We start from the raw sequence: 13689 nt of genomic DNA on the forward strand, positions 1-13689 counted from the left end.
CGGTGTGGACGCTTCTCTTCGTCAGGAGGTACTTTTGTTGCTTACTTGATCCCTTTCTGGGAAGGATGGTGCTGAAGAAGGTCGCCTTTGCCTGGTGGCACGGTCCTTCCGGGCGGTGGAGCTTCCCGGTTATGCAAACGTCCCTCAACCCTCTCCCTGTCCCTCGAAAAGAGGATGGTAGACTGTGAAAGAAGAGCAACTTTGACGTGAAGTCTTTCCGGTTCATGTATAGATAAGCCAGGGTTTGCAATCACTAATACTACTACAACAACTACTACTGCTGCTGCAGCTGCTACGAGGAATACAGCCCAAGCTGAACTAGAAAGCACTCAGAGAACGTGTACCGCAGCCAATGCCATTGCCACTAAAAAGGATCCGGATCCGGATCTGTTGAGATATTGTGTGGAATACGTAGGGTCCGGATCCATCCCCAAATTTAATCAATTGTTCCTTGACCCACGGCCCACTATTTCACAAAATTTTATTGAAATTCATTGAGAACTTTTTGGAGATATTGTGTGGGATACATAGGATCGGATCCGGATCCGGATCCGCTCTAAAATTTAATCAATCCTTTCTTGGCCCATGCCCACCCTTCCATCAAATCTCATTGAAATTCACTGAAAACTTCTGGAAATGTCGTCTGTAGAAACAGTCAGACAGACATAGGTGAATACATAACCTCCTGCAACGGTGGCAATAACCGGAATAAGATATAAAGATGAGGTCATCCTTCTGAAGGGGTTTGTGGAGACTGTACGTATCCGCTTCACTACGAGACGTCTGTAATAATCTGATAATAGTTTATGACATCAGGAATAGAATACAATATACGGGGTGATCCATATATAACACTCCCTTTTCACTCTGCCGGGCAATTTCCCGTGCGCTGTGGACGGCTCTATCGGCGTTATTAATGTCTACCCTGAATCATTTGTCCATTTCCTGCTGCCACTGTCACATCCACACCCACACCAGCAGACTGAGCTGTTCCCGTAACACAGTAAGAGACCTCTTGGGAGTTTCCAGCAGAGCGCCGTTTACGAACCATCCTGTACATCATGGTATTGAAGTGGGTAACCTTCTCATGGCAAGGACAACTCCAGTATTCCATAGCAAATAACGCTAGACGATTTTACTCTGCTGGGAAAGATTGACAGAGCCTGAGAATGTTAATATTGGCAACATGAACATCTTTTTTTAAATGTGGGGAGAACTTCAGCATTCTTTTTCATCTGTCGTCAGATTTAGCTAAGTGTGAGTTATAGAAGCCTGATAGTGTACACAATGGCATCATTAACCACTTCATGGTCGGGAAAACTCTAGTCTTCTATTCCAGCAAACTCCAGATTATCTTATTCAGCTGAGGGTAATCTTGACCATCTGGAGCCACTGAACTCAATGAACTAAAGAAAGAACTACATATTCATATTCCTAAGGCAAAATTTGTGAGCCATTCTTTGTCATTAAACCCTCTCGTACTACAGTACTACACATGACGCCACTACAGTGAAGGCGTTAATAATGTACGGTAATTCATTCATACTTCTGACAATATTGAGAACACAGACGCCACAAAGTGTATTAGACTATGAATGCACGGCTGTCGCTCCGATTACTAGTGTCGTGAATAATAAGCCCAACTCCGAGACCACAAATCACAGGGAGGCAGTCCTTTCTGATACCTGACCCTAGGGAAAGGATACATAAATTTTCTTGAGTTTCCCCCTGTGGACGTCATTTTCTACTGTTTTTCTACTTTCCAGACTATATTGTTAAATTTTGGAAATATCTGTATTAATTCAGCAGGTCTTCCCTAAGTTGCATGGAAAGATCATCGGTAGCCATACTTAATGAAAAAATACGTCAGTATAGCGAAGTGGGGAACGTATAAATTGGTAAAGATCATCTCTGAATACTGGGCCTGGTATCTTGCTGAGTGGCCATCGTGACAGTGGGGTGACACACAAGGGAAGTAGACTAACACAAACCTACTCCTGCCTACGCTTCGGCGGTGTGGGGGCGTGGCGTGGCTGCGTGTACGAGAGGGGCGGGCCTATAACACTGGAGTTACATCAAGCTCGAAAACGTAGGAAACGTATATAACCTTTTTTTGGACAGTTGTTACGTATTTTATTGTGGCCAGCGATAGACGATGTTATTCAACTGAGGGAAAGCCTGCCAGACAACGGATTCAGAAACTGTCTCAACAGCATTCATTGGACAATTGGTCAATTAGTTTTTACTGAGGTTCATGCCAAACGATTTTTGTTCAGTTCTGCGAAATGTCTGCTCAAAATGTAACCACTGTAACTTTAATTATGCCCAAATTGCAGCAATTGCATCGAAATTCCCGCTTTACTTTTTTCTCTCACCTCGTGGTGCTGAGAATTTAGTTAATTCATATAAAAAAACTAAAGTAGCTAACATAAAAGAGAAGAGCCTGGAGTGTACTGTACAGTATATGTAGTGTCAGCTGTTCATTAAGTTTCCTTCTTGGTCCTTTACGCAGCGTGAGCCTGGGTGGGTGGGCGGTGGGAAGCCTGGAACGCCGTCACTGGAACAGTCCGTCTTGAGGCCTGGCAGAAAGAGGGAGTGTGTGTACGGGAAGAAAGTAGCAATAATGAGTGTAAGGTTAGTATTCTCTGTGTACCTCAACAATTAACACGGTACAATCAACACCAAGACCTCGGAAGACGACTAATCTGTATTACTATGATCGACCCCAGACAATTTTACTGGCCATTTTAGAGCTGCCCTGGGTTAGGCGATTCGTGAGTTATATTCATTTTACTCTAACTTAGCCTAAAACTGCCCTATCTCCAACTTGAATGCTGAATTGTAGCAAATGATTAACATTCGAATATGCCACTAGTCACGAAGTCCTGTGGAATGAATGTTGAACCTTAGTATTGTCATTTTTTGTCGCTCGGTTATGTGAAATACACTACGAAGGGATGAAAATCTGGCCCAAGTTACAGAGCTATACTGTTCTTTGTGTATCTTAAATGCCATCACGCTACCATTAATTATGTGCACAGAATGATTGGGCTACTTATCTAGTGAATCTCAAAGAACCGTCTTATTTGTTAAACACTTTCGTTGCGAGAGGTCTACCCTTGTTGAACAAAACTGCATATATGTCGTTAACGAGTATAATGCTTCAGAAACTGTCATCGTTGTGAAGGGACTGATGACGATTATTTCAGACCATTTCTATCCAGACTTGTTTTTTCCGATGTGAATAAAACTGCCTGGGAATACCAAGGATAAATGAGAATAACCGTGATCGAAGTCAAGAGGCTTAGTATAATGCAAGCGAGCTGTTTTGAACTTGTTTAATTTTGAGCAGTTTGGATTTTTTTTTTCCTACCACTCAAAAAAAAGAAGAGAAAAGAAAAGGAAACTATGTCAAGATATATAATCCAGTGTTAAGTTGATTTACACTGACAAGAAGTTAGAACAAAAAAAAACTGTGTTCATAAAGTAATATCCTTATTGTCGTGTGTGAATTTAAGTAGTTATGCATACGTGACCATAAGCAACATCATAAAAAATTTTAAGTCGTCATGAATCCTGCTGGTTTGTATTAAAGATGATGAGAGAACCAGCAATAAACTCTGTAACCTATCATACTGTGGTCTTGTGTGAATCCTGTTGGTCACATTCTGTCGCTTCGTCCCACAGAATTGCCACGGTGGGAGAGGGACTGTAGAGGGGATTGGGAATTTTGAATGTGGAGCAGTACTGTGGTTTGAGGCTGTGTGTGTGTGTGTGTGTGTGTGTGTGTGTGTGTGTGTGTGTGAAACTAGTAGCCAATCTGTATTATTTATAGCTTCTTGCTCCAGAGAGTTTCGTTATGTTGGTGTAATGCTCACATGAGGTAAGTGGGAATGTTTAGGCCCCTTGCATTACATTGTGTATATTTTCAGTATTGAGTGTAAGTGGGACTCAAAGGGTGATGTGGTGTGTGCTATACCGTTCCTCTCCATATACCATACATCAGTGTAGTGACATTCGGATCGTTATATTGCGGATTGGGAGGCCCTCAGGCAGTACTTCTTTGATTTTCCATGGAATGATTATTGCTTCCATGGCCGGGAGCCATCTGGGTGTGCCTTGCGCATTACGGAGGTTATTCTCTCGGGCATGGAGAAAATGGGAGAAATGGAGTTCCCCCGAGCTAAGCCCTGTATTGGACTATATAGCCCCGCTAGGGTTACAGGAGGGAGCTACCCCTCCCGGCACGGCAGCCCGGGCGAGGCTCGAACTTGCAATCCCCCGATTACAAGTCCAGCGCGCTACCACTGTGCTACCGCGCCCCCCTCTCGGGCATGGAAACATACATTCCTTTCTCATAGCCTCTGACTAATGCAAGAAAGCCTTGGTTTAATCACGCTTGTTCTAATGCTGTCCGCAACAAGGAGAGGGCCTATAAAAGGTACCAGAGCCAACCCATCCCTGAATCACATCTCTTATACGTTTCTGCCCGGAATCGTGCTAAGTCTGTTCTTCGCTCTGCTAAAAATAATTTCATCCGTACTAAATGCTCTCAACTCTCCAACTCGAATTCTTCCCGCTCCTTCTGGCACCTTGCCAAAAACCTTTCTAACAACTTTACCTCTTCATCCTTCCCTCCTCTTTTCTACTCTGATGGCTCTGTAGCTATTTCTTCTACTGATAAAGCAGATCTCTTCGCACAGACTTTCTCCTCCAATTCCACCTTAGACGATTCTGGTGCTGTTCCTCCATCACTTCCCCCCTCTGACTTCCTCATGGCTGACATTAAAATGTCTTCAGCTGATGTATATTCTGCCATCACTGGCCTCAATACTAACAAGGCATATGGGCCTGATGGAGTCCCTCCTGTTGTTCTCAAGAACTGTGCTTCTGTGCTTACACCCTGCCTAGGCAAACTCTTTCGCCTTTGTCTATCAACTCATACCTTTCCTTTTTGCTGGAAGTTTGCTCTCATTCAGCCAGTCCCAGAGAAGGGTAACCATTCCCAACCCTCTAACTATCGTCCAGTTGCTTTAACATCCTGTATCTCAAAAGTTTTCGAGTCAGTTCTTAATAGAAAAATTTTAAAGCACCTTTACTATCACAACCTTCTTTCCGATCGTCAGTATGGGTTCTGTTAGGGACGCTCCACTGGCGATCTTCTCACCTACCTTTCAGACTCATGGTCATCCTCCTTTCGGGACTTTGGCGAAAGCTTTGCCATTGCACTTGACATCTCAAAGGCTTTCGATCGAGTCTGGCATAAATCTTTAATTTCCAGACTGCCCTCTTACGGTTTCTATCCTTCTGTCTGTGCCTTCATCTCTAGCTTCCTTTCTGGTCGTTCTATAGCCGCTGTTGTAGACGGCAATCGTTCTTCTCCCAGATCTATCAACAGTGGTGTTCCTCAGGGCTCTGTCCTATCACCAACTCTCTTCCTTTTATTCATCAATGACCTTCTAAGCTGTGCATCTAACCCTATCCACTCATACGCTGATGACTCCACCCTTCACCTATCAATTCGGTTCCCGCAACGTCCATCTCAACAGTTACTTCAACAAATAAGGGACGAGGCTATGGCACACCTAATGTCTGACTTGGCTCGTATCTCTGACTGGGGTAAAAAAAAATCTGGTTGTTTTTAATGCTTCAAAGACTCAGTTTTTACACCTATCAACCCGACAAAATATTCCGCAGGTATACCCACCAGTGTTTAATAATAATCAGCTTAATCCTGCATCATCCTTGAACATGCTTGGGGTTTCATTTACTCGGGACTTATCTTGGAAAGATCATATTACATCTCTTGTAAAATCTGCTTCCAAGAGATTAGGTGTGCTGAGCCGACTCCGTTCCTTCTTTACCCCTGCACAATTGTTGACTCTATACGGAGGTTTTATCCGCCCCTGTGTGAAGTACAACTCTCATGTGTGGGGAGGCTCCCCACATACAGCTCTTCTCAATAGGGTGGAGTCAAAGGCTTTTCGTCTCATTAACTCTCCTCCTCTTACTGACTCCCTTCAACCTCTGTCTCTTCGTCGCACTGTTGCATCTTTATCTCTTTTCTATCGCTACTTCAATGGTCACTGCTCCTCTGAACTGTCTGCATGCATTCCTCCTCCTCTACGACGGGCGCGTAGCACCCGTCTAGCAGCAAACTCTCATCCCTTTTCTGTCCAACTCTCTAATGCAAGAGTTAACCGTTACTCCCAGTCTTTCATTTATGCAACAGGTCAACTCTGGAACTGTCTCCCTCTGTCTGTATTTCCTGCTTCCTATGATCTCCAGTCTTTCAAACGCAGTGTGTCCAGGCATCTCGAAATGATCGGATCTTGAATTTGGCTCTCTCTTGTATTTTGTTTTTCTCTTGGAAGGAACAATAATTGCGGGCTCGTGGCCTTTGGTTCCTTCTTCCTCGCACAAAAAAAAATAATACCGTCTTCTTAAATTATTATGACAGATTCTGCACGATTTCTCTTACAATAACCCATTAGCAAAATAACTACAGTAGTAAAGTGTTGCTAATTAGGTCAGACAGAACTAATATGACCAGTTCATCTGTTGTTCTTCTGATGGTTAGGCAGGTGCTGTACACTCGTCGAAAAATATATCGTTACACTTCCTGTCTTCAGGTTCTAAAGCAGTGGATGACCCACTTGACAATATTCTCCTGTCACTTGTTTTTGTGCATGCCCGCTATTTTATCGGTACCTCATAAGCATCCACATTATGCAACATGTGATATATACTATCATTCAGGACTATTCTCCAAGGGAAGAAATCGTGAACAGGAACAGCGCTGACTGTGATATAATCGGTTACTTGCCTGAAGATATAATTTTACTGCGCAAGGTCGACGAACGCAACTGTTTTCTCATCTTTTTACATATTTTTCAACCCGTGCATGTTTCATTCCCCCCTTCCCCCCGTACCTCCTGTCGTATGTATTTATTCACAACATTACACACCAAGTACCTCTCCAGGCATCTATGACTTATTCCCACCCAAACATAATCGTTTTAAGTTAGCTGGAAAAGAATACTAGAGTTGTCCCGATCAGGAAAGAGTTACCAGAATCAACACTCTCAGCTGAATCACAGTGACTGTTAATGGCTGGAATTGGATAATGGAGTTTTCCGACCGCAAGAGAGTTAACTGCCTTCCCCTGCCGCCATCCTTGCCACATGCGTTGTCTGCCTTGCGTCCTGTTATTACTTGCTGTACTGTATGTTGTTCTTCATTCTTCCCTTCTGCATTCCCCCCTCTGCACCCCACCCCACCCCCTCCCGCCCGCGGTTAGATCAGGGTGGTGATGTGGTGGGGGCAGGACGAGGCAGGTGGTCGTCCACTTAGCTATGATCTCTCACATCCTTTATCATACGAGTATGATGACATAATGAGGTAGTGGGTAATGGTGAAGTTACTTCTTCTGTGTATGCATTATAGAGTCGCTAATATATATATATATATATATATATATATATATATATATATATATATATATATATATATATATATATATATATATATATATATATATATATATATATAGTTACATAATCATCAACTGAAACGCAGGGAATACTGGTTAGAAACTGTACAAGGTAGATTTTCATTATTACTAAGTCCTTCAAAATTATTTATTTTACCTGTATGTTTTTGTAATACTACCACCCGACGGTTTTATGCAGCTTAGGAAGGACGCCTCGTATTGAAGGAGTCAGACACAAACTCCTTGAATCTTTTAATTCGATGACATCATCATTTTATTCATGATGCCGTCAGACAATTTTCTTCACCTCAGGAACGACCAGTCGCAGAGAGGGAATAAACTGCAACTCTAACTGCTCCTATCTTACCATCCCTAAAAAATTCATTGCGCGAAAAGACAACAGCGAAGTATGACCTGAGCGAATGGTAAAGAGTATTTAAAGGTACCATGTTCTTTGTGCATTTTCTTATCTCACGCTCGTATGAAAGTCTTCCATAGTTCCAGATATAATATAATTTGCAAAAAGATGTTGCAAAATACAGTATCATCATGTACGGGTAATATTTCAAAGCATTCCAGATACTTTCTACTCATTATATTATAATTATCCTGTTAACAGCAACTGAATATTCAATAATGTGCTGATACGGGTAAAAATGGGTAGGAGAGGGGCGGCATGGGTAGAGTGCGAAGTAGGTTATATAACATCATGATATTGCGTGATACCCAACAATTTTATCGTGCCAAAAATAATAATAATGGTGTACTTTTATTCCTTGGCAAAATCAGAAATAATTGGCTTTGACTAAGGTGACTTGTAAATTCCAAGAAGACGTAGTGATTTTACACTTGATCTTCGCTTTCATACTGTAAGCAAACCTCGTGCCTGGCTGAATATTATGATTAATTTCTTTAGACTTCATTGACAAGCAACAGAGGAGTACACCACCAGTTTACAGTTTTAGCAATGCCACCGTGACATTCAGGAGCATTTAAGCGAAAGTCATAATGAATTTGATTCTTACGTAGTCCCAAAAGCACAAAAAGTTGCCCCACCTCATTTTGGCGAAAAATATCGTCCTTTTTCAGCTACTTTCCCTTATCTCAATAAAAAGGCAACATTATGACTGTACATCCTTTTTCATAGCACCTCTTCGTGACCAGCATCATATTCCAAAGTCGGTCTCTTGCTACAGCTCAAGACTCAAGATGGAGATACAGCATTTTTAGTTCAAGTAGATAGAATATAGCACCATCTTCTACTTTTAATTTTTTGTTGCAGCTCGACATTCGTGATGGAGAGATGACGATTTTAGGCCAAGTTAAAGTGAACAGAGTATAGCTTCGGATTCTAGTTTAAGTCTTTTGTTACATTCCAGATTGGGTGATGACATGTTTAGTCCATGTTAAAATTCATGGAGGATAATCTTTTTCCTCTTAGCTGCAGAGATGGCAATTTTAAGCCAAGATAATGTGAGGAGACTGTAGTTTTTTTTTCTGACTGCAGATGTGGCAATTTAAGTTCAAGACAAAATGAACGGAGTACAGATTGATTCTCCCGACTCGCAGTATGATGCTGGCGCCACTTCTGTTTCTGGCCACCTTCACCTCGGCGTCCTCGGTCACCTCCCTTCTGGGGTCGACGCTGGAGGTGGAGGCGGGAAGGTCCTGGGGTGCCGGGGTGTTGCTGGAGGCAGCTTTGGGAAGCACCAACACCTCCTCCACTACATCCCTGGCCCGGTCCAGGATCAAGCGCCAACTGATCGACTTTCCCAACGACGCCATCATGGGTTTCTACTTCAAGCTGGTCGTGCCGTACTGGTCTCTCCCCAGAGTCTGTGAGTACTTTTTTTTTTTTTTTTTTTTTTTTTTTTAAGATGGTGCTAAACCTGTCACAGTTATACCTCTTGTTACCTTTCTCAGCCATTGTTGGACATTAGTTTCAAATAATTCTTTCACCTTAACTTGACTGAGACTTTCGTCCTTTTGCAGCTTAACTGAGGAAGTTAAGTGATAGAGCAATTAAGACACTACTGCCTATACAATTACATCCTTTCCATAGCGCTTCTCCGTGGCGAACATTATATTTCAGTGTTAGTTTCATACTACAGCTAGCATTCAAGATGGAGAGACGGCATTTTTAGACCAGGTTAAAGTGGCCAGAGTATAATAAAGCTAAAGGGAAATAAGTTATATGAAAGAATTGGTTGAATTTCGGCTTACTTACAGGAAATACATGGCAAGATTAACCCCTTGAATCGTAAAACGTAATTTTTATTCTGTTCTCTCTCAACCAGAGACGCATTTAATACTTTACTCTTGAGATATATGAGACAGGGGTGTGCAAGTTAGAGGTACGGCAGCCAAATCGTAAAGAGGAGGGGGACATGGAGACGATTTGTTTGTGGCCACTCCTTACGGGATCAAGGCATCTGGCTATGGACAGACTGATAAACTCTTGCTACGTTAGACTTTTTCTTTTTTTGTTCAGCTTAGACTTTCGAAGTGGTGAGTGCGATGGTTATAGCTTTCATTAACTACTCCACTGGGATATATATGCTGAATAAAATAACGCTTAAATGACAAGAATAAAGTGAATAAAGAAAAATAGTACCGAAAGAGTTAAATAAGTACTGGAATGTGATACACCTCTTAAGATATAATATGATCAGGATGTTACTTTTCTTATAGCCATTTTACTCCGATGATTTATTTTTAGCTTTCCGTTAAACTTGTCCTAAAATTGTCATCTCCCCATCTCGAATGCTGAGTTGTAACAATAGATTAACACTAGAATATGATGTAAGTCACAAAGAAGTGGCACTGAGCTACGAGAAAATAAGCTGCAAAAGAACGAAAATATGGACCAAGTTCAGGTGAAGAGTATAGCAATGAAAGGGTAAATGAAAGGTGGATCTAATCTCTCCAGTTCGAATATTTTTTCTTAAAAGTTGAATATAATAGTCTGGCAATAGGGAGAATGAAATCAGCATAAGGTACTCAAGAAGATGGAGTTAACGTCGTGTCGTTCAGTCTCACTCCGCCTCCTACACGTATGTTCACTGTCGCAAACACTGTCTCACACGTTCACTTTACTTATTCTGCCTCTCACATTCACTCTGCCCCCACGTCCACTCGACTCCTCTGCCTCTCACATTCACTCTGCCCTCATGTCCACTTGACTCCTCTGCCTCTCGCGTTCTCTCCACCCCTCACATTCATTCTGTTCCCACATTCACTCTGCTTCATACGTTCACTCTATTTCTTACAGTCGGAGTCACTTCCGCTATACCTACTATACCACTCACATTCACTCTACTTAACCAGCTTTCCTCGTTCACTCTAACTCCTTCATTTCCCCTACCCCCACGTTCACCGCCACATTCACTCTCCTCACAACACAAGATCACTGTAACTTCTCCGCCTCCTGCTTTTTTGTCCTTGTCAATTTCATAGAATAGTTTTGACAGTTATAACCTTCTCTATAACAAAAAGCCACGAAAGGACCAACAGACCTTTACCTGTTTGCCCTCCTCTTCCTTTCCTTTGTACTTTCATATCACCAGCCACGAAGGGCGACTACCGCTTTGAAGTGACATTCGAACTGCCCGACTCGCTCCCGGGACTGGCCAGGAGGAGGAGGTCGCTGCAGAAGGAACGTGCCGCCCTGTACCAACTCATCGAGGACTTCTTCTCGAAGTTAGTCGGGTTTGGTTTGGGAATTCCGTAACTCCTCTTCTTTAGCGATTTATTTTTCATATTATATATGACTTCATGGAAGACCTTTTCTCCAGGTTTGTGCGAGTGGCTTTAGGGATTTCCTATCATCTCTTCTTCAGCGATTTATTCTTTATATTTAACTTCATAGAGGACTTTTTCTCTAAGTTTATGGGGTTTGGTTTGTATTTCGAGTGGCTTTAGGGATGTCATAACACCTCTTCCTTAGCGATTTATTCTGCACGTAATACCAGCCCATCTAGGACTTCCCTGTGTCAATGAGGGTTGGTAGAGTGGATCTGGAGATTTTGAAACACCTCCTCCTCAGGGATTTTCTCTGCTTATTATAGGCCTACCTCAGTATCCTCTTGATGCAAACTATTTCAATATTAAAATGATAAAAGTACCAAACGAGGTAATGATGAGGTGCAACATGCAATATAAAACGCTAAGGAAAATTTGCAGCGAAGCCTCCTACGCCTCCTGTACTATGGCCCCTCAACCGCACCAAAACACATGTAGGAATGTGTGTTGGAGCCGTATTCTCGTTGGCTTAAAAACTTAATTGCACCTCTACCTTACCTGTTTATTTCCTCCTCCAGAGAAGTGGACGAAGGATATGTATTAACCCATGTCTGCTTGTCTGTCTGTATACATATATCTAAAAGTTGTTACAGGATGTCAATGAATACTGGTGGATGCGTGGGTTGTGGGTCAAGGAAGAGCTGATTGGATTTTGAGGTGGACCTGGATCCGGATGCAGAAATAAATAATAAAGTTCATCGGTGCTGGAGGACGTATGTGTTCTCTGAGACAGTGTAATGGGTTGGTCTAGGCCCGTAGACTTAATTTACTATGTGAAACAGTAAAAGTATTCTTCTGGTAGGAAAGAGGAATTACAGCAATAGACCACATAATATTTATGGCGTTGACAGAGGTAGGCGCTCTCTGAGTCTTTTCTGGTTTTGGATATAGCACTTTAATTTATTTTTCTGTCAATCATGAATTTTAACTCGATATAAAAATGATACCGCTTAAGGAACATAGCAAAATAATAATAAATTGAAATAAGGACAAACAATTTTCCTACTGAAGAAGTGTTAAGGCCGCCAAAGCTGATGAGACAGTGGATCGCATTCTAGTCGGTCAAGGAGACTCCCTAATACCTTTCCCTTAGCTATTAATTTCCACACTTCACCTTATTGTTCTCCTGTGTGAAGTTTATGCCTTTTTAACACCAACACAGAATGCATAAATAACGCACGAGGGATTATGCATGAGCTGTATGCAAAAATAATGTGGCAAGGAAAATGAATTATGGATATTCCTTAACTAAAAATTCGTGTGTGTGTGTATGTGTGTGCAGGACAGGGCTGGACGGAGCTGCCTGTGTACTGAGGGCGGTGTGTGAGGTGGCAGAGGCTCCGCTGGACGAGTATGGGTTACTGGGGGAGTTCATCACACTCGTATTCGCGTGAGTTAAGATTATTATTATTATTATTATTATTATTATTATTATTAACACCCTCAACTTCATAAGTTAAACTCAACTGAGTAAAATCCTCGGGTATTCACTGTAGAATATTAGACATGTCCCGACCATGAGAGGATTAATCCCTTCAGTGTGGTGACAAGTTAAATATGATTCCTTTGTACTGCCCGTGTGGCATAGATGGCACTGTAAGTTTAGATTCATATCGTGTTTGGCGGATGTTCTCGGAGTACCAAAAAGAAAGAAATAAAAAGAGAGGGAATGGGGATTGTAAAGCTTCCCCCAGTCAGATCTCCCATCCATAATGGTTATATACATTAATGAACAAAGTTGTATGTACTGTACGGATGGAATATTTTTATTACTGATTATTATTAATTTCCAACGGAAGTGTAATAGACGATTAGGCGTTTGCATTGGTGAGATATAACTATAGAACACACCCAAAATAGCAGGGGGAAAGTATGGATTGAAACTTAACCTATACCTGTGTTGCAGTGCCGGGTACAGGGCCAACGGAGGCAGCCTGGAACACGTGCAGGCTGAGGAGTATGGCAGGAGCCACGGTGGGTGTTGGTCCGCCTTCCCAGACTGTCCCATGTCTGTGCGGGAGCTGCTACACGAATTCTTTATCAACAACGGACACATACCCGAGACCGTCAGCACGTAATCATCAGCAACGGACACCGGCATGTAATCTTTAACAACAGCGGACAGAAAACCAGCTCACAGTCTTCATCAACAACAGACACCATCATGGAATCTTCATCAGCAACGGACACCACCACATAATATTCAGAAACAACGGGCACATACCTGAGGCCGCTAGCACGAAATTATCATCAACAGATAGAAAACCACCACGTCATCTTCATCAACAACGGACATGTACCCGCCAGTACTAGCACATAATCTTCATCATCAACGGACACGTACCTAAAGCCAGCAGCACCTAAATTTCATCAACAACAAACAGATACCTTAAAAC

General features: G+C 42.3%; 1 protein-coding gene across 1 annotated transcript; it reads left to right on the top strand.

Annotated features, from left to right (window-relative positions):
• The first annotated feature begins 9062 nt into the window (after window positions 1-9062).
• On the top strand, window positions 9063-13374 carry LOC145408272 (uncharacterized). Its single transcript, XM_080279041.1, has 4 exons — window positions 9063-9330; window positions 11059-11191; window positions 12576-12683; window positions 13200-13374. Exons 1-4 carry the CDS (start codon window positions 9063-9065, stop codon window positions 13369-13371), a joined length of 681 nt encoding a protein of 226 aa, XP_080135167.1. The 3' UTR covers window positions 13372-13374.
• The last annotated feature ends 315 nt before the right edge of the window (window positions 13375-13689 follow it).

The sequence above is a fragment of the Coenobita brevimanus genome, chromosome 76, assembly GCF_032717465.1.
Source record: "Coenobita brevimanus isolate Jiangsu-jjx chromosome 76, ASM3271746v2, whole genome shotgun sequence".
Classification (NCBI taxonomy): Eukaryota; Metazoa; Arthropoda; class Malacostraca; order Decapoda; family Coenobitidae; genus Coenobita; species Coenobita brevimanus.

Coding starts and splice junctions, on each gene's coding strand:
- LOC145408272 (XM_080279041.1), top strand. CDS start 9,063: ATGATGCTGGCGCCACTTCTGTTTCTGGCCACCTTCACCTCGGCGTCC. Junction 9,331..11,058: donor CTGGTCTCTCCCCAGAGTCT/GTGAGTACTTTT, acceptor TCATATCACCAG/CCACGAAGGGCGACTACCGC. Junction 11,192..12,575: donor ATCGAGGACTTCTTCTCGAA/GTTAGTCGGGTT, acceptor ATGTGTGTGCAG/GACAGGGCTGGACGGAGCTG.